The 26,262-nt window shown below is 40.6% G+C and overlaps 1 protein-coding gene across 2 annotated transcripts in view; it reads left to right on the top strand.

Annotated features, from left to right (window-relative positions):
* Positions 1–26,262, top strand: part of LOC127423457 (pre-B-cell leukemia transcription factor 3-like) — a 75,837-nt gene that overhangs the window by 30,783 nt on the left and 18,792 nt on the right. For both annotated transcript variants that reach the window (XM_051667781.1, XM_051667773.1), the window contains exons 3-5: positions 12,751–12,992; positions 15,681–15,871; positions 23,200–23,335. In XM_051667781.1, coding sequence (XP_051523741.1) covers positions 12,751–12,992; positions 15,681–15,871; positions 23,200–23,335 — 569 coding nt within the window. The remainder of the gene's footprint in view (positions 1–12,750; positions 12,993–15,680; positions 15,872–23,199; positions 23,336–26,262) is intronic.

Genomic DNA, 26,262 nt, shown 5'->3' with positions numbered 1-26,262 from the left:
ATATATATATACACACACCACCATTCAAAAGTTCATTGTCACTTACTCATTCTTTATTTATTTTTTAATTTTTTTTTTCATTTTAGAATAATAGTAAAGTCATCACAACTATGGAATAACATAAATGGAACTATGGGATTTATGTTGTGACTAAAAAAAATCCAAAATAAATCAAAACTGTGTTATATTTTAGCATCTTCAAAGTAGTCACCCTTTGCCTAGAATTTGCAGACATGTACTCTTGACATTTTCTCAACAAACTTCTTGAGGTATCACCCTGGGATGCTTTTTAAACAGTATTGAAGGAGTTCCCATCTATATGTTGGGCACTTATTGGCTGCTTTTCTTAATTATTCGGTCCAAGTCATCCATTTCAAAAACAAATTTTTTTTAAATAAAATTTTAGTTTTATAATTAAATAAATTAATATGTTGGCACAATTATATTTTTGTCTACAAAACTAATTTCAAACATTTAAGCATACGCCTTCAGATCAAAAGGTATTTAAGATCATGAGAAACATTTCAGGCACGTGACCCCAAACTTTTGAACGGTAGTGTATATATATATATATATACGGTATATCAAAAAAACATTTCCTGCACCATCAAAATGTCATTGTCATGCTGTTCTCACCTCAGTTTGGACGATTCTGTCACAAGCTCGGCAATCTTCCGATTTATCACGTCTTTTTAACCACAATATGTTTATTGTACTTAAAAATGAGTTTAGCTTCATTATACTATCATGTTGATATTTTAGATCCCCTACCCAACCCCATTCCTAAACCCAACTGTCATTATCCCGCTCTGTTTGCTCTGTGGTCCCTGTCTGTTTTCTGTCTGTTTGTGTTTGTTGTGTTTATGAGCAATTGGTTTGTGTCTGTGTTTGTGTTAGCCATGCTCTCTCCTGACTTTTTCTGGTTTACATTTTGTTTGTTTCCTCTCCCCTGTGAGAGTTTTGTTTTGTTTGTTTGTTTTCTGTTGTTTAATAAAATCATAAATTTTTCACTCATTCCTGCATTTGGGCCCTCATACCTGCTAAATCCCTGACATAACAATCTGGCCAACCTTGGACCCAGCAGAGGCAATATGGGCATTTTTCTCCACCCAGCTCCTGCTCAGAAGAAGCTGACCCACCACCACCCAGATCTTGCAGAATGGGCAGCCCTTTGGCATTTATCCTGAGGAGCTGGTCCATGAGCTCCACAGGTAGTGCTATGATGAGACCAGTCTCAAACATCTTTTTCTGTCGGGCCTGGACAAACCGTACAGCATTGAGGAGCTGGGTGAGATTTTTTTTTTTTGGCCTTTCTGGGATTTGGTCAACCACGTCGATTGGCTCACAGAGATGGAGATTCCGCTACAAGGTTGGAACACCAAATCCCACAACTCCTCTGAGCCTGCACCCTGCCCTTCTCCTGGTTCTTATCGGGCTTCACGGCACTGTAGGAGGAGGAAGCTAGCCGTGGACCACTAGGAGGCGGCTGAGCTGCTGTTGCTGACCACACAGAGGCGGCCGAGCCCACTGTTGCCGACCGCCAGGAGGCGGAGGAGCCCGCTGTCGCTGACCGCTCCTGCAGCATCCCTGGAGAGGTCTGAGTTTGCTGCTGTTCTGTGGGCGGCCTCTAATGTCCTTTCACCTGTGGCCGTCGATGAGCCTGTCCAGTTTCCCATTGCCTTCAACGAGCCTCTCTGACCCCTCGCCAGCAGCCATCACTCAGTCTGTTTAGTTGCCAGAGGCCGCCGCCCAGTCTGTCCAGTCTCCAGTGGCCGCTACTCAGTCTGACCATGTCCAGCCCTCTGCGGTCACCACTCAACCTGTCCAGTTCCCTGTGGCCTTCAACGAGCCTGTCCAGTTCCCTGTGGCCATTGACGAGCTTGTCCAGTCGCCTGCGGCCGTCGCCCACTCTGACTCCTCGCCAGCAGATGCCACTCAGTCTGTTCAGTCACCAGAGTCTGCCACCCAGTCTGTCCAGTCTCCAGCTGCCGCTACTCAGTCTGACCGCGTCCAGCCCTCTACTGCCACAGACCAGTCTTTCCAGTCCCCTGGGGTCGCCGAGTCTGTCCAGTCTCCAGTGGCCTCCATCCAGACTGACCCCTCACCAGCAGCCACCTAGTTCCCTGAGGCCACTGCTCAGTCAGACTACCATCCAGTGACCGCCGTCCTTTCTGACCCCTCACCAGCAGCTGCCACTTTGTCTGACCCATTTTCAGCAGCCGCCACTCAGTCTGTCCTGTCCCCAGCGGCTACCACTCACCCAGTCCATTTCCCAGTGGCCACAGCTCTGCCTGTCCACTCTCCAGCAGTCACGCTCAGTCTGTCCAGTTTCCAGTGACCACCTAGACCAGGGATGGGCAACTGGCGGCCCGCGGGCCGTATACGGCCTTCTGTATCGTTGAATACGGCCCGTCGGACAAGACTGAGGATTGATTTTATTTCTTTGAAAAAGGGATTATGTAAAGATTGCATTCAGATTATAATGTTATTACAACTACTGGCCAGAAGAGGTCGCTTGTTCTTAGCAGACCTGCTGATCACTCTAGGATTCTTGCATGCAACATCTTACACTTGCTCATCATTTATAAGGCAAATTAAGCAAAATTTTACCTCAGCTTGTCAGCGACATAGTGTGCACTATTGTTAATGTACGCAGGTGGAACCCATGTCTTTTGTTTGCCTGGATACTAAATCTTTCATTAAAGATTTCAATTTGATTCGCAAATACACCATTGATCCAGTGATCAAAGCGCCGTACAGTATGAGAGATACATACACCATAGCTGCTCTCATCACAGATGTAAAGGGTAAATAAAATACGAGGGTAAAAGAGGGTGGGGGGGCTCTGTTTGCTCTGTGGTCCATGTCTGTTTTCTCTCTAGTTGTGAAGCCATACGCTAGCTCCAGAGTGAAACTGAATGTTTTAAACTCTGAAAAGCTTCCTCTCCGTGAAGACTTTTGCATCTCATTCAAAAATAAACTTCCACATTATTTTTATGATCACTTATGGTGCTTTCCTCATTTGTTTTGAGCTGCAACTCAGACATTGTATAATTATAATTTATAATAATAATTATATTTATTTATCACACATTTGCACATATACAGTGAAATTCTTTTTTTTCACATATCCCAGTTAAGCTGGGGTCAGAGTGCAGGGTCAGCCATGATACAGCACCCCTGGAACAGATAGGGTCAAAGGCCTTGCCCAAGGGCCCAACAGTGACATCTTGGTAGTACTGGGGCTTGAACCCCTGACCTTCTGATCAGTAACCCAGAGCCTTAACCACTGAGCCACCACTGCCCACCACTTGTGAAACTTCCTTTGTATGCAAATGAGCAATACATAACTAAAACAATGAGTAAATATAAATAAAATTTAGCATTGGGTAAAGCAATGGAATGCTCCGAAATGAGCTGAATATGGCATCAGAGTGACATTTAATATTCGAAACAAGAGCGACATTTTAGTGGTGCAGGCAAAAAGTGTTTGGTCATAAGAGTGTGTTGTAATTACAAACAGTTAGTAGACCAGAATCTAACAGAGACTTGGGCCAATAAACAATCACTTAGCAATCACACAAATACTTTAGCAATGCTCTGACAACTAGAATATGTAAAAATGTAGTTCATAATCTTGTATTTAAAATCCCCAAATCAACATCAAAATGTGAGTTTTGGTGTGGATTTTAGGGTGGTTGAGTTTGGCTTGAATGCCTCATATTAGCGTTTTTATACCTCCTCAGTGTAGAGACCTTCTACTCTCAATCATTCTCTCATAGTCGACGCTGACACAAACACAACTCGCTGGCTGATGCCATCTCTGATAAACAGCATGTTATAACAGACTAATCCTGCACTGTGCATTAATGGCTGAGGACGGGAGAGGGCTGCAGTTTATTTCGATGGTCCTGTCTAGTTACTTATTTAGTTTGATTTGAGGATGTGGATTGATAGGAGGAATTAACTGGCTATCTGAAACCTTCTTTGGTTGGTCCAGTTGTTGTCTGAACGTTTCTTCCAAGTTTTGTAGTTAGTAGTTCTACATAACACCACACATTATTTGGTTTGATTGTTTTAGGCTACATATTGCTATCTCGTCTCTGTATGTTTTATACATGGTAATATTGAATACGTTTAACCTTTTAAAAACAAGATTATATCAAACACTCTTAAAGGAACAGTTCATTAAAAGACAATCAAAAGATGATAATTGTAAGGAATTTAACGATTCCGGTCCCTTAATGGTCTCATTAACGATTCTTTTAGTACTTTTGAGGAAGAAATATTTGGAAATAAGAAATACTATTCTTAATGCATTCACTGTCCTTAGCAGCCTGTAATAAATGATGAGATAATTTTGGATTTTAACAAAACAGATTCTTGCAAAAGGTGTTTACATGGACTTTTAAATTATTTTTTTCATTAACTTTTATAAAATACCACTAATTACAACAAAATCATAATGTGTATCCTCAGCTACACACTACATATCAACAACCATCCAGTAATAAAGCACAACAGTCTGGTTCAGGAAGTAAAAATCCCATTCATTTATCCCATAGACTAACTGATTTTTAATGATAACTTATAAATCTTTAAAGACGGACCTACCATGAGCTCAGAGGTTGTTTATCGATGGTATATGCTTCTGCTGAAGCCAACCGTCTGCGTTATTTCAACTTCATTGTAAAAATCATGTTTGACACTGGAATTCATGGTAAACAACTACAATACCCATGGTCCAGCAGAGAAAGATCCTCCTCCCCCTCCACCACCTGGGACAGTACAGCACCCAGGCCCCTGTCTGATGCGTCCGTCTGCAAAACAAAAGGGAGAGAGAAGTCAGGGGAATGCAGATGCGTCCCACCACAAAGTCCAGCTTTTACCTGCGTGAATGCGTGAATGCTTTTACCTGCGTCTGGAGCTCCCTTTTTAGTGAGATCAGTCAGTGGGCTGGTGATGTCCAAATAATTAGGCACAAACCTCCGATAATAGCCAGCCAGCCCCAGGAACTGTCTCACCTCCTTTTTGGTCTTGGGTCTCGGGTAGGTCGCAATCGCTGCGGTTTTATCAATTTGGGGCCGCACCTGACCATGACCCAAGTGGAACCCCAGAAACCGTACCTCCACCTGCCCAAATGCGCACTTCGAGTTTGCTGAGAACCCCGCTCGTTGCAGCGACCTCAGAACAACCCCAGATGCTGCATGTGCCGCTGCCAATCATTACTATAAATAATGATGTCATCCAAATAGGCAGCGGCATGCACAGCATGTGGTCTGAGGACCCTGTCCATAAGATGCTGAAATGTAGCTGGGAAACCGAACGGAAGGGTGACAAATTGGTGTAAACAAAACGGTGTGGAGAAGGCCGTTTTTTTTCACAGGACATCGGCGTTAAGGGGATCTGCCAATATCCCTTTGTCAAATCCAGTGTCGAATAAAAGCGAGCCGTGCCCAACCGATCGAGCAGTTCGTCTATACGAGGTATTGGATAAGCATAAACTTTTGACACCGTGTTAACTTTCCTATAATCAACACAGAATCGGCTGAGCCATTGCTCTTAGGTACCAGAACCACCTGGCTGGTCCAATCACTGTGGGATTCTTCTATTATCCCCATATCGAGCATGGCCTTTAATTCTTCCCGTACTACCTGTTTTTTGTGTTCAGGTAACCAGTAGGGACAACTACATACCACTACCCCTGGGGTTGTCTCGATGTGGTGTTTTATGAGATTAGTGCGGCCGGGGAGAGGCGAGAACACAGAGAAATTCTTTTGCAACCTGGCAACCTCTGTATGTTGCGATGGCGCGAGGTGGAAATGACCGGGGTGAAGTGATTCGCTTTTAGATTCACCTCCGGTCCGAGCTCCTCCCTCTCTTGGACTACCGTCGCCAATGACACGGGGACCACCTCTCTCCATGGTTTTAGGAGGTTGAGGTGGTAAATCTGACGTGCCCCGCCCCTATCCGTACGGACCACCTCATAGTCGACTTCCTCAACTCATTGTGTGACCTCAAAGGGTCTTTGGCACTTCGTGAGTAATTTCGAGCTCAATGTGGGCAGCAATACAAGTACTTTATCTCCCGGTGCAAATTCCCATAGCCAAGCTCCCAGTGTGTGGAGTTTTGCTCTCAGGTCAAGAATGTATTGAATTAAATTTTTACTCTGTGAAGGTCCCTCCTCCCAATTTTCCTTCATGACATCTAACACACCATGGGGCTTATGCCCAAACAACAATTCAAATTGGAATATCCTGTGGAGGCTTGCAAATAACAGGGGTTCTAGCCACTTAACCCAATTCCGAGCATCTTCGTGCATGAACTTACAAATCATATTTTTTAAGGTCTGATGAATTCGTTCAACCAAGCCGTCAGTTTGTGGGTGGTACACACTTGTCTGAATCGACTTAACCCCCAGTAATTCGTACAGTTCGTGTAGTGTACGTGACATAAAAGTTGTGTCCTGATCAGTGAGTATTTCTTTTGGAATCCCCACTCGGGAGATAATTTTGAAGAGCGCCTCCACAACACTACGTGCTGAGATATTGCGCAGTGGCATTGATTCCGGATATCGCGTTGCGTAATCCACCAGGACTAACACAAAGCGATGCATGCGTGCTGTCCATTCTAATAGCCTGACGAGGTCCATGCCAATTCGTTCTAAAGGAACCTCGATCAATGGAAGGAGGCACAATGGCGGTTTTGCAGTGGTCGGCGGATTCACTAGCTGACATTCACGGCATGCCGCACACCACCGGCGAACATCCCCGTGAATGCCCGGCCAATAGAAACAGGCCACGAGACGGCTTAGTGTTTCCCCTGTCCCAATTGACCTGCCATCGCATCACGATGAGCCGCCTGGAATAACATTTCCCGACGGATCTTGGGTACCAACAACTGGGTTGTATCTTCTTTCGTGCGAGTGTCCTGTGCCACTCTATAACGTTGACCATCAATCACTATCACTTGGTCAAACTCGTGCCTCAGGTTTTCATCTTGCGACTACTCTAGAGGTGAAATGAACACTAGAGGCGCTAAAACAACAATTACTTTTATACCCTTTCACTCAAATCATGAGTAAAACGGCAGATTATTAGTTCATAAACACTTACTTTTCGCTCTGTTCCTCACACAATGCTATCTTATGACATATAAACACTTTTACTATAGAACATGACTCATTTTAACATTTGCATTGAATAACCAACTACATTTACAAGCTTGTTCAAGTGTGATCAAATTGTGCGGTAGCTTTCGTCCAGTATGACGAAAGAAAATTATCTGCAAAAATGAAGTGAGTACTTTTCAAGTTTAAATAGTAAAAAGTACCATTTTTTTATTCTATTGAAAAAAGTATTCCGCTTAAATTGCACTCGAGTACAAATCCTAAAAAATAATACTTAAGTATAATACTTATGCTCAATAATCAAAATAAAATGATTCACTTTTTGACTCACATCTCAGCATGTCTCTGTTTTGTAACTGATCACAAATTATGTGTTGGTCTTGGACGTCTGTTTCTCAAACCATCTGTAACATTTGCTGTAACACAGTGCCATCTACTGAATTCTTGTAGAACAACAGGTATTGTAATTAATGCACATCATCACAGTATTAAGATGTATCTCAGGTGATCCGATCACATGTGGTCAGAGGAGACACATAGCTGTTGGTCACACAAATGCATCTCCTGTGAGCACTTGTGGTGACATATAGCATCACTACATCATAAATTAATAAACCAGAAAAATGTCACAAAATAAATAGAAGTTTGGAAAAATTGCACAAAAGGTACAGCTCAAATTTCATGTACTGTAAGGTCACACGAAGACACACTGAAAAAGATCCGTTAAGATTTCGTACATGTATATGTAAGCTCTTTTTCAATTTTTCCATTTCTGACATTTATTTCCTTTTAAAGCCATATGTCACCAGAGTCATGACAGTTTAAACTCTTGATTTAGCGCTGCAGTTGATTGACAGATAAGGAGTGGCACTTCGCTGCATCCCGGACGGTGTCTACAGCTTTTCAAATATGATTTTGACTACTATGTGTGTATGTTTTTTTGTGATTCGATCACAAATGGTTTTGCACCCCATTTACACCTGTATATAGTGCTGATCACTTGTCATCGGATCATCCGAATCACATCCTAATACCAGCTGTAAATGGGGTCTGAATGACCACTGCCTACATTAGCGAATACTACAGGACAACTTCCAGCGGAAGTTCATCCCACATCCGTTTCATGCTGTAGATTCAAATGAACCGGCTCATAGGAGTCATTTGTTTGGGAATCAGACTACACTGGTCATGTTGTATATTTTTGCACTGTAGATTCAAATGTACTGGCTCATAGGAGTCATTAGTTTGGGAATCAGACTACACTGTTCGTGCTGCTGAATGTTTCATGTAGAAGATTCAAAAGAACCGGCTCAAAAGATTCATTAGTTCGGGAATCAGACTACACTGGTCACGTTGTATGTTTCACGCTTTACATTCAAATGAACCGGCTCATAAGAGTCATTCGTTTGGGAATCGGACTACACTGTTCTTGCTGTATTTTTCGTACTGTGGATTGAAATGAACAGGCTCATAAGAGTCATTTGTTCAGGATTCAATCTACACTGTTCATGCTGTAGGTTTCGTGCTGAAGATTCAAAAGAATCGACTCAAAAGCGTCATTAGTTCGGGAATCAGACTACACTGTTCACATTGTATTTTTCGCACTGTAGATAGATGTTACCACATACAGAGAAAAGAAAATCATATAGATGGCGCTTTAATACATCCCTTCTACAAGACCCTGAATTTCAACAAATGTTAAAGACAGAAGTCAATGTTTATGTAGAAACCAATCGGTCCTCAGTGTCCTTTGTGAGCGTGGCATGGGAGGCACTTAAGACGGTCCTTAGATTCATACAATATGCCTCACTCATTAAGAAGATCAAAGCACAGGAATTCATGGAATTGGAAAAGAGTATTAAAAGTGCTGAAATGGAGCTGAAGTGCCGAATGTCATCCAATGGTCTTAGAGAGCTGACTAAGCTAAATATAGGTACAACATTGTCACAGAAGGTTGAGATTTGGTTATTCAGGGCAAGACAGACATACTTTGAGTCGGGGGATAAGGCAGGGAAACCTCTTGCTGGATATATAAAACAGAGAGAGTTTTCTTCCACCATTCCTTCAGTAAAGTCTTCTGGGGCAAGATATTTACTTCTTCCACAGATATTAATAAGGCCTTTAAAGATTTCTATTGGAAATGAATGGGTTTGGGAAAACGTTTGGAATAAGTTACTTTATAAACAACTGTTAGCGGCAGTGAAAACTAATGGATTTATTTCAGATTTGTTTTCTCTTGGTAGGGGAACCCAGCAAGGCTGTCCTCTCTCCCCTTTATTATTCTGTCTTGCCCTGGAACCATTAGCAGCAACAATAAGTAAAGAAGAAGATTTTCCTGGTGTTATTGCAGGAGATAAACATCTACTCTACGCAGATGATATATTATTATTTGTCTCCGACCCTAGAAGATCTATGCCTACCCTCCATAGAATTATTCTTTTTTTCTCCAATTTTTCAGGATACAGGGTGAACTGGTCTAAATCGGAAGTTCTTGCTCTGACAGCATATTGCCTTACCATAGCTATCCAACCTGGTGCCTTTCAATTGCCTAAGAAAGGCATTAGGTATTTAGGCATTTAATTTCCAGCAAATTTGAGAGATTTAGAGTTAAATTTGACCCATTAATGAAAAGGCTCTTGTGTGATGTGAATAGGTGGGCTTCACTACATTAGTCTACGGCTGGGAAGGTCAATGTTATAAAAATGAATTGTATCCCCAAATTAAATTATCTACTGCAGTCTCTCCCTCTAGAAGTTCTTTTTCTTATTTTATACAATTTGATGGAACATCTGAGTCTTTTATTTGGAATGGTAAATTACCTTGGTTACATTTCAGTAAGTTACATAGACCAATTTACAAGGGAGGTTTAGGCCTCCCCAGAATTGAGTTTTATTACTATGCTTTTAATCTTAGACCTGGCCCATTGGTCTCTTCCACCAGAGAGAGCCCCTCCCTGGTACTACATTGAACAAGCAGTCCTTGCCCCAATCTCACCACTGCAAAGTCTTTTTATTAAATTGCCTAGAGAAGTAAAAATGCATCCTATAATTTCACACTTACATTCAGTGTGGACAAAAGTTTCTCGCATGTTCAGTTCTGATACTTACCTAAATGTTTCCTCAAGTATATGGCTGAACCCCAAATTATGTATTAACAAGTCCCCCTTTTGCTGGAAAGAATGGATGGAGAGGGGTGTTGCTACACTTGGTGATCTTTATGAAAATGGAGCTTTGAGATCATTTGAAAATATAACGCAGCAATTTGGGATTTCTAGGTCTCAATTTTTCAGGTATTTACAGCTGCGCCATTTACTTTGTACTATTTTTGGTGGTAGTACACAGCCCCCTAAAGCTGCTGACACTCTTTGTATGGTGCTCACAGCCTTTGGAAAGGGTCATGAAGCATCAGTGTATTACTCCTCGTTGATTCAGAGTCTGGGTGATGGAGCCTTAACAGCTCTTAAGAGGTTATGAGAAACAGATTTGAACTTGGTATTGGAGGAAGGGGAGTGGGAAAGAATTAATGTTAAATAATAAAAAAAAATTAAAACTGTGTCTAGGGATGCAAGGGTACACCTTATTCAGTTTAAGATTTTGCATAATTTCTACTGGGCTCCCTCGAGATTGTTTAGGCTTGGTTTAAAAGACACACCTACCTGCTGGCAATGTCATTTGGAGGATGGAGACATGGCCCATGCTCTGTGGTTCTGCGCTATGATAAAAAAAATTCTGGGTAAGAGTCTAGAATTATAGTTGTGATGTTTTAGATACTCAAATTTCATTCTGCCCTAGACTATGTATATTGGGTGATGGGGCGGTTCTTATAGTAGGTGACAAATATATAAAAAACTGGGTCCAAACTTCTGTTATGATTGTCAGACAGATTATTCTTAGAGGATGGAAGTCAAAAGGCGATCCCTCATGTGGCCTGGGTAGCTCAGCAAGTATTGACGCTGACTACCACCCCTGGAGTCGCGAGTTCGAATCCAGGGTGTGCTGAGTGACTCCAGCCAGGTCTCCTAAGCAAACAAATTGGCCCGGTTGCTAGGGAGGGTAGAGTCACATGAGGTAACTTCCTCGTGGTCGCGATTAGTGGCTCTCGCTCTCAATGGGGCTCGTGGTAAATTGTGCGTGTATTGCGGAGAGTAGCATGAGCCTCCACATGCGGAGTCTCCGCAGTGTCACGCACAGCGAGCCACGTGATAAGACACGCAGATTGATGGTCTCAGAAGCGGAGGCAACTAAGTCTTGTCCAGATTGAGGTGAGTAACCGCGCCACCATGAGGACCTACTAAGTAATGGGAATTGGGCATTCCAAATTGGGAGAAAAGGGGATAAAAAATAAAATAAAAAAGGCGATCATTTCAAGAATGGTTCACTGAATTGGGCAGGGTGATGGCATTTGAAAAGATGTCTTACAAACAGCTTGGCAGACTTGATGTGTATGGTAAAAAAATGGGACAAATACTTAACCCTTCTGGAGGGCTCTTAGTGAGGACCATGTGGAGAGTAACATGTTTGTGGTTGAAATTGTAAATCGTATCCTTTGTGGAATTTTTCTTTTCTCCTTTTCTCTCTTCATTTGTTGATTTTTATATTTGTATGTTTCAGTTATTTTTTAGTTTGTGTGTATATACATGTGTGACTCAGGCTTGACCATGGGATGTTGTTGAGGGCTGGGGTGGGGTTTGGGATACTGGGGGTTAAAAGGGGATAATAGGGGCCTGGGTCGCTCAGCGAGTACAGACGCTACCACCCCTGGAGTCGCGAGTTCGAATCCAGGGTGTGCTGAGTGACTCCAGCCAGGTCTCCTAAGCAACCAAATTGACCTGGTTGTTAGGGAGGGTAGAGTCACATGGGGTAACCTCCTCATGGTCGCTATAATGTGGTTCTCGCTCTCGGTGGGGCGCGTGGTGAGTTGTGCGTGGATGCCACGGAGAATAGTGTGAAGCCTCCACACGCTACATCTCCACGGTAACGCGCTCAACAAACCACATGATAAGATGCGCGGATTGACAGTCTCAGGCGTGGAGGCAACTGAGATTCATCCTCCGCCACCCGGATTGAGGCGAGTCACTATGCCACCACGAGGACTTAAAACGCATTGGGAATTGGGCATACAAAATTGGGGAGAAAAGGGGAGGAAAAAAAAAGAAAAAGAGGATAATAGTTTGATTCTGTTCATGTAAACTGTAATTTAGTTTATGTAATATATTAAGAATCAATAATTAAAAAAAGTTGATCAGAAAAGAAATGGAACCGAAACTCATGAAAATGATTTGGTTCTGGTATTAAAAAAAAAAAAATCTAAATAAGACCTTGTTCTCTGTTCCCAACCCTTAAAAAAGTCATCAATATTTTTGGTCCAGAGAGAGAAAAACTATCCAATTTTAAATGTGTATATCTGCTAAAAGTTCATTATGTCAGCTTATAGAGAGCACTAGCACATAAATGAGCTCAAAGCTAACAGGCAAAACTCAAAAAAGCTTCAAAACAATTATTTTGATTTTATGGGGTCTGTATCGAAAGATTCACCTAAATAAAGGTTTATTATATATGTAGCAAATTTAGAAGATATATATTAAGAATGTATACATTTATTTTTCCCATGTACTCTAACAGGTCTCAGTATCCGTGGCAGCCAGGACGATGACCCCTCTGACCCCCAACTCATGCGGCTGGATAACATGCTGCTGGCAGAGGGCGTGTCCGGACCAGAGAAAGAGGGCGGGGCAGCAGCAGTTGCCGCGGCAACAGCAGCAGTGGGTGTTGGAGCTGATAACTCCATCGAGCACTCGGACTACAGAGCCAAACTCACCCAGATCAGACAGATCTATCACACAGAACTAGAGAAATACGAGCAGGTGTGTAACCTGTAATGGAAGTGAATGGGACCAGTCCATAAACACTAAAATACACACTGTTTCAAAAGTATAGTCACAAGACGTAAAACATTATAAATGCTAACATGATTTTAGTGTGATAAAATCTCCTTTATACATTATTTTAATATGATAAAATCTCATAAAGGGTTTACCGGTGTTGCGTTGTCATGGCATTGAAGTTGTAATATGTGATACAACTTTACACAGACAAGGTAATTTGCGATTTGATCACACTAAAATCATGTTAACATGTATAATGTTCATGTCTTGTGGCTATACTTTTGAAACTGTGAGTATTTTAACATTTACCTAGTTGCCCCATTAACCCTTGTGTGTCAATTAAAAAAAGTTACTCAGAGGTCATTGGAGGACAAAAATGTCCTTGTTAAAAAACTGCCTTAATAATATTATATATTAATATTAGTTTCCACTTTCAATGAGTTAATTTTTTTAACCAACATCAGTGCTGATCATAACTACCAAATATTCATTCATTTTCAGGATTTTAACCCTTTAAATGGCAGTTTGTTTACATAATGCCACTGTTGTTTTTTTATGATGAAAAAAAAACAAAAAACACAAATGAATTATTTTCCATATACTAAATGCAAATTTTTATTTTATTTATTTTTATTTATTTTTTTTTATTTTATTATTATCACAGTTTGGGATATGTCAATGATTAGGAACAACATTGATTTTGAGGCATTATTATTTTTGTGCAGTGTCAGATAAAAAAAAACAAAAAAAACCTCACACTCAGGACCTTAGAGGACAAAAAATGTCTGCGTCAAAAAACTGCCATAAAAATATTATATATTTTTTAACCAACATCAGTGCTGATCATAACTACCAAATATTCATTCATTTTCAGGATTTTAACCCTTTAAATGCCAGTTTGTTTACATAATGCCACTGTTGTTTTACACACACACACACACACACACACACAAAACACACTCTGACATCCATACCAACACACACACACAATTTTAGCTGCATCATTTATTCAATTGGCCTGCAGTGCTCTATAATACAGCAAACAGAAAATAGGAAAAAAGCTTGTATTTGCTCCATAGGCTAAACATGAGAAAAATGGTGCCATCTGGTGGAAAATATTAAAAATGTAAATTTTGAAGCCAGGGCTCCAGAATGAAAGCATAATATAATAGAATTCATGATTTTATGCTTTAATGGCACTGGGATCAAATATGGTAGTTTTAATAGGTTTCAATGGGGACATTTTTGTCCTGAAGGTCCTGAGTGTAACTATTTTGTGTACACAGTGGATTATAGATGTATTATAGGAACTGAGGTTGAAATATCAAAATTCCCCCAAAAATACACCGTTGGCAAAATTAATGCCGATGGCATTAACAGCCAACATTATTGAAAAAACTAAAAAGACAAAAATGTCCTGATGGTTGCACAAGGGTTAACTTCCATTGTAAGTGCCTCACTGTAACTGCGATTTTTGCTTTTTGTTAAATAAACGAGGGACGAGTCAAAATAATGTTTTGCGGTAATCAACATTATGCCACAAATGCTGCTAAATAAGCTTTTATTTGTATTGAACCTGTAACATTCCTTTAACAAAATATCGCTCAGAAAAAGTAGACAATTCAGAAAAATTCTGCTCTGTGACTTGATATGAACGCTGTTGATTAAAGATGAAACAGTGAATCTTTTTTTGCATTTGGCAGACGCTTTTATCCAAAGCAACTTACAGTGCCCTTATTACAGGGACAATCCCCCTGGAGCAACCTGGAGTTAAGTGCCTTGCTCAAGGACACAATGGTGGTGGCTGTGGGGATTGAACCAACAACCTTCTGATTACCAGTTATGTGCTTTAGCCCACTACGCCACCACCACTCTGGTTTTTTGAACTGGTTAATTTAAACGAACCATCCAAATGAACCCTTCTGCTCAAATGAATTAAACTTCTCAGCAGTATAACCAACATACTTTTTACTTGACTTATCTACAATTTCTAAATGTTCATTAACTGATATAGTAAGTTGAGTCAATTAATGCATGTTTTTTCAACAACTGTAGGTGAGTTGAATTAACTTAATGCGTAATGTCTGCCAAACTTAACTTAGTCAGTGCAACAACATGACTTGATTAAATCAAGTTGTAAGACAGCACGCACAATACAATGCAATAACAAAACAAAAAAAGTGATGTTACATTGTCACTTGTAAATAATAATTTGTTACTGGAAAAGTCATTATTTCCAAAACCGCTTAGCTACTGTCATGCTATTTGAAAAGAAAATAGTTAAGTTACTAGCATCTCTACTTTTAGTGAGTTACTCCTCAAAACTGCATTGTATGTGTAAGTTACTCTTCATTGAATTTACAGTATCTCTGTGTTGTGTTTGTGTGGTCAAATAAGAGGCCAGACATCTGCTACTGCTGAATGGGGGATTTATTCTGGATAGAATAAACAGAATACTGCAAATTGAATTAATTTCCTCTTATGCACAAATCGCCTCTCCTCAGCGTACTCGAAGCAAACTGAGAGGCGCAGCGCGAGTTAACACGAATGACGTCATCAGATGCGACCTGGAAGAATATTAGTGAAATACATTAAATATTCAGATCATGAATATTAACACCCGTCACATATGCATAATCAGTTATGAGTCATTTGATTGGTTGACAGGCATGCAACGAGTTTACCACCCATGTGATGAACCTGTTGAGGGAGCAGTCTCGCACACGACCCATCTCACCCAAAGAGATCGAGCGCATGGTGAACATCATCCATCGCAAGTTCAGCTCCATCCAGATGCAGCTCAAGCAGAGCACCTGTGAAGCCGTCATGATCCTCAGGTCTCGCTTCCTTGACGCCAGGTCAGACCATCTGTTTTTGTGTTGATTATTGCAGGAGATGAGGTAGTTTCACAGAACGAGACTTTCGGTTACAGCTTATTTTGGCCAAAAACCACCTACTTAGACAGGAAGAGAACGTCTGATGACAAGTAAGGCTTGTTTTTACTTGCAGTTTAGGGGTGGGTAAATCTGAAATCAGTAATACCACAATATTAGACCAGTGTGGATGTCGATGATTACTCATCATATTGTTTCATAGGACTTGGAATATAGTGCACGTGTCACAGTCTGTCTCTGTCATGTTTCCTTAGGACTCTTATTTTGAAGTTTTCTCTAGGACTACATCTCCCATAGTGCACTGCCCTCATCAGTTCCATTTGTTCCTCATCATCCTCACCTGTCTTCTATTCCCTCATTAGTTTCTTTCGTATATATACCCTCCAGTTTTGTTCATTCCTTGGTCAGTTCTCGTCTGTGTACCACTTGTGTTAGGATGAAGTTTATGTGGTTCTTTGTTTTCCACGTTGTTTGCATTCTTCTTCATCACCTTTATTAAAAAGCCTGCAATTTGATCCATCGCCTCTCGCCTCCATCATCATCATCACCACCACCATACATACCTGACAGAAGAACTGACCCACAAAGATGGATCTAGCGGCTGTAAGAATCCTCCTCCAATAGTGCACTAAAGGAGCTAATGCCTCTGGCGGATCCTCACTGGATGCTGCTCGAGTTCGTGGAGGTGGCTCTACAAGTTAATGGCTCACCTTTCACTGTGGTTGTGGAGGATGAGGACTTTAAATCTCCTCCCACAGTGGACGCCCCCCAGCCTTCCACGGCTCCTCCCTCCAAGCCTGCCACGGCTCCTCCCTCCAAGCCTGCCATGGTTAACGAGCCAGAGCCAGTGCCTGTAGCCTCGACCGTCCCAGAGCCAGTGCCTGTAGCCTCGCTCATCCCAGAGCTAGTGCCAGTAGCCCCATCTGTCCCAGAGCCAGCTCTCCCAGAGCTTATAGCTCTTGAATTGATTCCCATCCTGACTACCCTTCATCCTCCGCTGGTTCCGTCCAGCATCATGGACTCGCTGGTTCCTTCCAGCACCTTAGCCCTTCCTCATCCGCTGGTTTCATCCAGCACCCTAGCCCTTTCTCCTCCACTGGCTCCACCTCATCACCTCGGCCCTATGTCCCTTCTTCTCCACTGTGGTCCGTCAGCCTATCGGCGTCACCGGGGTCCCTCGTCCCTCCAGCTCCGCCTTGGTTCATTGGTCACCTGGCTATGCCTTCGGCTCTACCAGGGACCTCCTTCCCTCCGGCTACGCCTTGGTCCTCAGTCCCACTGGCTCCGCCTCTGTCCTCCGATCCCCCAGCTCTGCCATGGTCCTCCGAGCCTTCGGCGCTACCTTGCTCCACCCTGGCCCTTCCAGCTGTCAGCTACTCTCCAGGCACCAAGTTCCCTGGCTCCGCCCCTCAAGTCTCTCACAGCTCTGCCTTCTACAGCTCTTTGTTCTCCACGTTGTTTGCATTCTTCATCACCTTCATTAAAAAGCCTGCAGTTTGATCCATCGCCTCTCGCCTCCATCATCCTCACCACCATACATACCTGACAGCACGAGACATATCGACAGTTTTTTACTGTGCCTTTGTTTGTTTTGTTTTTTGTTATTGTCATTTTTGGACTTTGACAGCCTTGAGTTTCACTTATTATATTAGTAAAGTCATATTTTTGTTTTTCTACTCTCATTCTGACCCTCCGTCAGAAACGCTCTGTTTTGGTGCTGCTTCTCCTTTAAGACTTGACAGTAAATGCCCACTGTTCTGATTGGCTCTTTGCTCTTGACTGACCTACTCTCTCTACTTGCCATCTTACTGCTCACAACTGCTGGGTGGGGCTACGGAAGTGATTAAAGGTAAAGTAGGCAGTGCTGCCAGATTGGATGGGTTCCCACCCAACTGGGCTACTTTCAATAGATTTGTGTGGGGGGAAATGTGCTTGGGCTGGTGGTCAAAATATGGGCTGCTTTGCAATGATTATAGTGGATTTTTAAAATGATAAAATTAAGAACTGGCTTTGGGGCCTGGGTAGCTCAGCGAGTATTGACGCTGGCTACAACCCCTGGAGTCACGAGTTCGAATCCAGGATGTGCTGAGTGACTCCAGCCAGGTCTCCTAAGCAACCAAATTGGCCCGGTTGCTAGGGAGGGTAGAGTCACATGGGGTAACCTCCTCGTGGTCACTATAATGTGTGGTTCTCGCTCTCAGTGGGGCACGTGGTGAGTTGTGCATGGATGCTGCGGAGAGCAGTGTGAAGCCTCCACCCATGCTACATCTCTGCGGTAATGCACTCAACAAGCCATGTGATAAGATGCACGGATTGACGGTCTCAGACGCGGAGGCAAATGAGATTCGTCCTCCGCTGCCCGGATTGAGGCGAGTCACTATGACACAAAATTCCCCCAAAAACACACACCTTTGGCAAAATTCATGTCGTTGGCATTAACACAGCCAAAATGATTGAAAAAACAAAAATGAAAAAGACAAAAATGTCCCAAAGATCGCACAAGAGTTAAATGTTACCTCTTCTAGTGTTAAGTTGAGTGGGCACAGTACATTTACTAAGTAGTGCTGGTTGGCTTACAAGGGCACAGAGTAAATTAGGCATAAACCTGCTCAGCAGCAAATTATTCAAATTACAAAATGCAAATTAGGTAGACACTGATTGGTTGGCTCAAATTGATGACATCATAAACTGTGAGGTAGTGGCTGCTAGGGTCAGAATTAAATTCAGAAGAGTGATAGGACGCCAGTTATCAGTCAGGGAAATATCATTGTCTGGTTTAGGAATGAGAAGTCAGTCAATCAATCAATCAATCCAATTGTTTCATGGTAAGGATTGATTTCTCTCATTCCTAAACCAGACAAAGATATTTCCCTGATTGATAACTGGCGTCCTATCACTCTTCTGAAATTAGATTACAAGCTGATTGCTACAGTGTATTCCAAGAGATTAAAACAATATTTACATCAAGTCATAAATGAAACACAAACAGGCTTTATGCGTCATATTCGACTTGTTCTAGATCTTATAGACTATATGGAGGAAATTAATTCTGATGCAGTAATTTTCTTGACTTTTATAAAGCCTTCGACATGGTAGAACATCAATTTCTTTTCAGTTCTCTAAAGGCCTTTGGATTTGGAAGTCATTTTACTGATGTTGTACAAATGTTATATAGAGACATCAGTACTTCTATAATATTGAATATGCATACATCTCAAAGGTTTTCCATCCTTCACGAAATTCGTCAAGTCCTTTTTTTTTTTTATTTGTTGTAGATATTGTATCTGTTGACATTATGCACAATGCGAGCTTCACTGGCCTTAGTGTTTTTGATAGAGAGATACGAATTTCGCAATTAGCATACAACTTTGTTTTTAAAAAACAGAGACCAAATCAGACCTGCTTTAAATCAAATGAAAACTTTTTCTACAGCTTCTGGGCTCAATCCAAATTTAGCCAAATGTGAAATTATACGGTGGGCTCGAAATACAAACATTTGATGATATTAATAACACATTTAAAGTGAATTGGTGAAATGGTTATTCCCAATAATATCTTTAAGAAAATTGGTGGCCAAATTTTTGTTATAGATTTATTCGCCAGCAATGGTGATCTGTTATTATATGAGGAATTTATGAAGATATACCAGCTTGCTATTCCCTTTAAAGAATATAATTATGTTATTAAGGCTATTCCGTTGGGTGTAAAGCATCTGATGAAAACAAGTTTAAGTTATGAAGGGGAAAAAAACTCAGCTCCCCCAACTCCATTTAGAAGGAGTTACTTTACTGAATAAAACCTGTAATAATAAATTAATTCGTCAGGTATTACACTCTCGAGTTTTTATTTTCCCAAGAGGAAAATTCTACTAGAACTCTTTCATTAACAACATGCATTGGAGAAAAGTGCATTTTAAAATCTTGCACAAGATTTGTCCTTGTAACCTACTTTTGTCAAAATACTCTGACGTGAATAACTCGTGCACCGTTTGTGAAAACAAAAGTGAAAGTCTTGCTCATATGTTTTTCTTTTGTGATATTATATCAGATTTTTTACATGATTTACAGTGCATCCGGAAAGTATTCACAGCGCTTCACTTTTTCCACATTTTGTTATGTTACAGCCTTATTCCAAAATGGATTAAATTTATTATTTTCCTCAAAATTCTACAAACAATACCCCATAATGACAACATGAAAGAAGTTTGTTTGAAATCTTTGCAAATTTATTAAAAATAAGAAATGAAAAAAAAAAATCACATGTACATAAGTATTCACAGCCTTTGCCATGACACTCAAAATTGAGCTCATATGCATCCTGTTTCCACTGATCATCCTTGAGATGTTTCTACAACTTGATTGGAGTCCACCTGTTGTAAATTCAGTTGATTGGACATGATTTGGAAAGGCACACACCTGTCTATATAAGGTCCCACAGTTAACAGTGCATGTCAGAGCACAAACCAAGCCATGAAGTCCAAGGAATTGTCTGTAGACCTCCGAGACAGGATTGTATTGAGGCTCAGATCTGGGGAAGGGTACAGAAATATTTCTGCAGCATTGAAGGTCCCAATGAGCACAGTGGCCTCCATCATCCATAAATGGAAGAAGTTTTGAACCACCAAGACTCTTCCTAGAGCTGGCCGCCTGGCCAAACTGAGCGATTGGGGGAGATCTTAGTCAGGGAGGTGACCAAGAACCTGATGGTCACTCTGACAGAGCTCCAGCATTTCTCTGTGGAGAGAGGAGAACCTTCCAGAAGAACAACCATCTCTGCAGCACTCCACCAATCAGGCCTGTATGGTAGAGTGGCCAGACGGAAGCCACTCCTCAGTAAAAGGCACATGACAGCCCGTCTGGAGTTTGCCAAAAGGCACCTGAAGGACTCTCAGACCATTAGAAACAAAGATTGAACTATTTGGCCTGAATGGCAAGCGTCATGTCTGGAGGAAACCAGGCACCGCTCATCACCTGGCCAATACCATCCCTACAGTGAAGCATGGTGGTGGCAACATCACCATCCAGCGGCAGGAACTGGGAGACTAGTCAGGATCGAGGGAAAGATGAATGCAGCAATGTACAGAGACATCCTTGATGAAAACCTGCTCCAGAGCGCTCTGGACCTCAGACTGGGGCGAAGGTTCATCTTCCAACAGGACAACGACCCTAAGCACACAACCAAGATAACAAAGGTGTGGCTACGGGACAACTCTGTGAATGTCCTTGAGTGGCCCAGCCAGAGCCCAGACTTGAACCCGATTGAACATCTCTGGAGAGATCTGAAAATGGCTGTGCACCGACGCTCCCCATCCAACCTGATGGAGCTTGAGAGGTCCTGCAAAGAAGAATGGGAGAAACTGCCCAAAAATAGGTGTGCCAAGCTTGTAGCATCATACTCAAAAAGACTTGAGGTTGTAATTGGTGCCAAAGGTGCTTCAACAAAGTATTGAGCAAAGGCTGTGAATACTTATGTACATGTGATTTTTTTTTTTTTTTCGTTTTTTATTTTTAATAAATTTGCAAAGATTTCAAACAAACTCCTTTCACGTTGTCATTATGGGGTATTGTTTGTAGAATTTTGAGGAAAATAATGAATTTAATCCATTTTGAAATAAGGCTGTAACATAACAAAATGTGGAAAAAGTGAAGCGCTGTGAATACTTTCTGGATGCACTGTAAGTCTCCTTTGTTTCTCCAAATTAAAGTTTAATAATGCTTTTTGTATCAAACACATTGTTATTTTGAAAACAAAAGACACTGTCAATTTTCTTATTCTTCTTGCAAAATTTTATATACACAAACAGAAATTCCTTAAAAAAGGACTTAGATTTGCAGAGTTCGTATTAGAATTCAAGTGCTTAATTAATACTATGAGATACATTAGCAATAAAAAATGTACAGCTTTTCTTACTTGTTATGATGAGATCTTCCCTGCCTCCTAAAAAAATTTGAACTTATTTTTTTGTTAATTTTGTATTTACTTTTTTGTTTATCTATTATTTTATTTACCTATTGTACATTGTTAATTTATTCATTTATTTATTTTACTCTTTGTATAAAAGTGATGTATACATGCAATATCTGTTAAGCTTTTTTTTTTTTTTGTCTTAAATAAAACAAATAAAATAGGGTCAGAGTTAATCTGGTCTTCATTTTTTCACACAAGCGCATTAATTGTTGTTTGGATGTACTAGTATTTTTGCCATATCAGGGGCTGTTTAAACTAAAGAATATAATTGAATTTTAGTGCCAATAATTATTTCATAAATTTCATATCGCTCTGCGATTTGGTCAGAAAGTCATATTGTGATTATTTTGACTCTGCGATTTGAACTACGACATGACAAACATCGTATTTTCTGCTTTGGTGCCAATGCTACCTTTACAAACAGGTTCTGTGGTGGTACCATTGTACACTGATGGTATCAGATGGTAATACCATGGTACTTTGATATTCACTATATGGCCAAAAGTTTGTGGACACCATATGTGTTTGATAAACATTTGATTTCAAAACCTTAGGCATCAATTTCCCCCTTTGCTGTAATAACAGCTTCCACTCTTTTGGGAAGGCTTTCCACTATACTGTATGTAGTAACATGGCTGCAGGGATTTGCTCTCATTCAAACACAAGGCTATCAGTGAGGTCAGGAACTGATGTTGGTCGATGGGGCCTGACTTACTGTTGCTGTTCCAGTTCACCCCAAAAGTGATCATTGGGGTTCAGGTCTGGGCTTTGTGCAGGCCAGTCAATTTCTTCCACGCCAGACACAGTAAACCATTTCTTTATGGACCTCACTTTGTTCACAGGGGCATTGTCATGCTGGAACAGAAAAGGGCTATCCCCAAACAGTTGCCACAAATTTGGAAGCACACAAAGCTCAAGCCATTACATAAAGAAACATTATGATTTTTCTTTACTGGATTAAATGGAGTAACCAAATTCTTTAATTAGAAGGGGGTGTTCACAAACTTTTGGCCATGTAGTGTATATAATAGTACTGAATCATTAAAGCATTCAAATACCATGGTATTTACATGACACTTCTAAGAATATCATTGTATTATCATGGTAAATGTTCAAAATAACAACAGAAATTAAATGGACTTTTTGCAAATGATAACAGTGCCTCACATTTACTTTGAATGTCATATGCAATGTCCACACAGAACACTTTAGCAACTAAAAAGCAATACACTAAAAACAAATTAAGTTTATGTTGTGTTTTATCAGTCAATAATGATATTGAAAAGGTCGTGATACTAAAGATTCCTCTTTTTATTCGTCCTCAGGAGGAAACGGCGTAACTTTAGCAAGCAGGCGACGGAGATTTTAAACGAGTACTTCTACTCTCACCTCAGTAACCCGTATCCCAGCGAGGAGGCCAAAGAGGAGCTGGCCAAGAAGTGTGCCATTACCATATCACAGGTGAGTCTGTCTATCTTTCTGCCATAAACAATTTAACACAGTTAAAAAACTGTTTATTCAATATTCAAGCCAGTTCTCAAAGGTTCGTTCAACATAGAGGGTTCAAAACACAGCTGTGAATCAAGGGGGATTTTTTTTATTCTGAATTAGAGCAATGTACACTGGTGGCCAAAAGTTTGGAATAATGTATGGATTTTGGTCTTATGGAAAGAAATTGGTACTTTTATTCACCAAAGTGGCATTCAGCTGATCACAATGTATAATCAGGACATTAATAATGTGAAAAATTACTATTAAAATTTGAAAGAAATGTTCAGAATTTCTTAAACTACTTCAAAGAGTTCTCATGAAAAAATCCTCCACGTGCAGCAATCGACAGCTTTGCAGATCCTTGACATTCTAGCTGTCAGTTTGTCCAGATACTCAGGTGACATTTCACCCCACACTTCCTGTAGCACTTGCCATAGATGTGACTGTCTTGTTGGGCACTTCTCACGCACCTTACAGTCTAGCTGATCCCACAAAAGCTCAATGGGGTTAAGATCCATAACACTCTTTTCCAATTATCTGTTGTCCAATGTCTGTGTTTCTTTGCCCACTCTAACCTTTTCTTTTTGTTTTTCTGTTTCAAAAGTGGCTTTTTCTTTGCAATTCTTCCCATAAGGCCTGCACCCCTGAGTCTTCTCTTTACTGTTGTACATGAAACTGGTGTTGAGCGGGTAGAATTCAATGAAGCTGTCAGCTGAGGACATGTGAGGCGTCTATTTCTCAAACTAGAGACTCTGATGTACTTATCCTCTTGTTTAGTTGTACATCTGGCCTTCCACATCTCTTTCTGTCCTTGTTAGAGCCAGTTGTTCTTTGTCTTTGAAGACTGTGGTGTACACCTTTGTATGAAATCTTCAGTTTTTTGGCAATTTCAAGCATTGTATAGCCTTCATTCCTCAAAACAATGATTGACTGATGAGTTTCTAGAGAAAGCTGTTTCTTTTTTGCCATTTTTGACCTAATATTGACCTTAAGACATGCCAGTCTATTGCATACTGTGGCAACTCAAAAACAAACACAAAGACAATATTAAGCTTCATTTAACAAACCAAACAGCTTTCAACTGTGTTTGATATAATGGCAAGTGATGTTCTAGCACCAAATGGTCAATTTAGCATGATTACTCAAGGATAAGGTGTTGGAGTGATGGCTGCTGTCTAGATTTGATCAAAAATGACTTTTTTTTCAAATAGTGATGGTGTTGTTTTTTACATCAGTAATGTCCTGACTATACTTTGTGATCAGTTGAATGCCACTTTGGTGAATTAAAGTACCAATTTCCTTCCGAAACAGCAAAATCAGTACATTATTCAAAACTTTTGGCTGCCAGTGTAATTAACAAATTTGTTAGCCTATGCGGTCTGTGACACTGTGAAGGTGCAGAGAATTTGGCTAAAAATACTTTAATTGAAATTAATTTAGTTCCATGTTGTCCAGTAATATATATAAATATATATAAAAGTAAAGTGATAAAGCGCAACAATGACTGGCCAAGTCTTCAACCAACCAGCATTATTAAACAATTGTTTAGCAAACGATTATCTGAAAATCAAAAAACAAACAAACAAACAAAAAAACAACAACAAATAAAAAAAGACCAACGGTACACGACTGTGTACTCATGCTGGAATGAATGTTAATAAAAAAATGCTACAACATCTCATATTAGCTAACGTTAGTTAGGTTGCTAGCTAGTCTCAGCCTGCACACTATTGAGATACTTAGTAGCAAATAAACTAGATATCCATGTTCGGTATTGTATATACCAGTTTGTTTACAGAAACAATCTGTCCTTGTTACTTTTGGAAAAACATAGACCTATCAAGTCTATACACATTTCCGCTAATTTCTTTGGTGTTTTCGGTATAGCTCGTCACGGAACGATACCGCTGTGCGATTATTAAATTAAGCAGGTTTAGATAAACCTGACCCAAACATAAAAACAAAACAAACTGCAGGTATTTGAGACTAATAGCTAGCTAACAACATCACAATTATAATGTTACCTAGCTAGCCTTTTGCTAGCCTTTGCTAGCTCACTATAGCCAAATCGCTCAACAAGCTTATGGTAGGTCTGTCTTCAAAGAATTAGCCGTTATCACTAAAAATCTATTTCACTATGGAGATTTTGATTGCCATTTTTGCTTCCAGAAGCAACTGCAGCACTCTATTGACATGGATACAGATTATGATAACATTTAATATAATATTCAGGGGAGAATTCACTAAACAGTTGCGCCACTTTCGAACTTATTCACTAACCACCCGCAATCCAGTTTAAGCAGGCACAATCAGCACTAAAATTGCATTGCATCTTGAGTTTTAAATGAAGTCATTGTTATTCCTTTCCATGCAAACTCGTCACCTGTCTATGTAAATTAGGCTTATAGATTACGCTTCATTCACAAAAAATGTACATTGCCGCCAAATGAAAACAGGCGGTAAAATGAATTTTATTTAAGAGAGGTTTATGTACATTTTCTATCGCTTGTACATGCAGTAATTAATCAAATAATGATCAAATGATGAGGAAGAGCATTATAGCCTGGCGTATATCCAAATGCACGTTGGAGTCAAGTGCAATTCCAGCATGTTAAAGAGATTATTCAGGTGTCTGGATTACAGTAGTGCCGTGATGGTGTACAGTCCCGGCAGACGTCTGATCATGGTGGTCTGCTGCATCATCCACAATATAGCGCTTGAAAATTGCATTCTGCACACATTTTGTGGGTGCGTTTGCACTGTTGGCCGATCTGCATAATTACTTTAGTGAATGGGGCGCTAAACCAGCATAGAGAGCACGTGCTAATAAATAACGCATTTACCGGGTGCAATTCATTCTTAGTGAATCCCCCCTCAGTCTGTTTAATGGAATCGAG

The sequence above is a fragment of the Myxocyprinus asiaticus genome, chromosome 3, assembly GCF_019703515.2.
Source record: "Myxocyprinus asiaticus isolate MX2 ecotype Aquarium Trade chromosome 3, UBuf_Myxa_2, whole genome shotgun sequence".
Classification (NCBI taxonomy): Eukaryota; Metazoa; Chordata; class Actinopteri; order Cypriniformes; family Catostomidae; genus Myxocyprinus; species Myxocyprinus asiaticus.
This window is presented reverse-complemented; position numbering and strand designations above follow the sequence as displayed.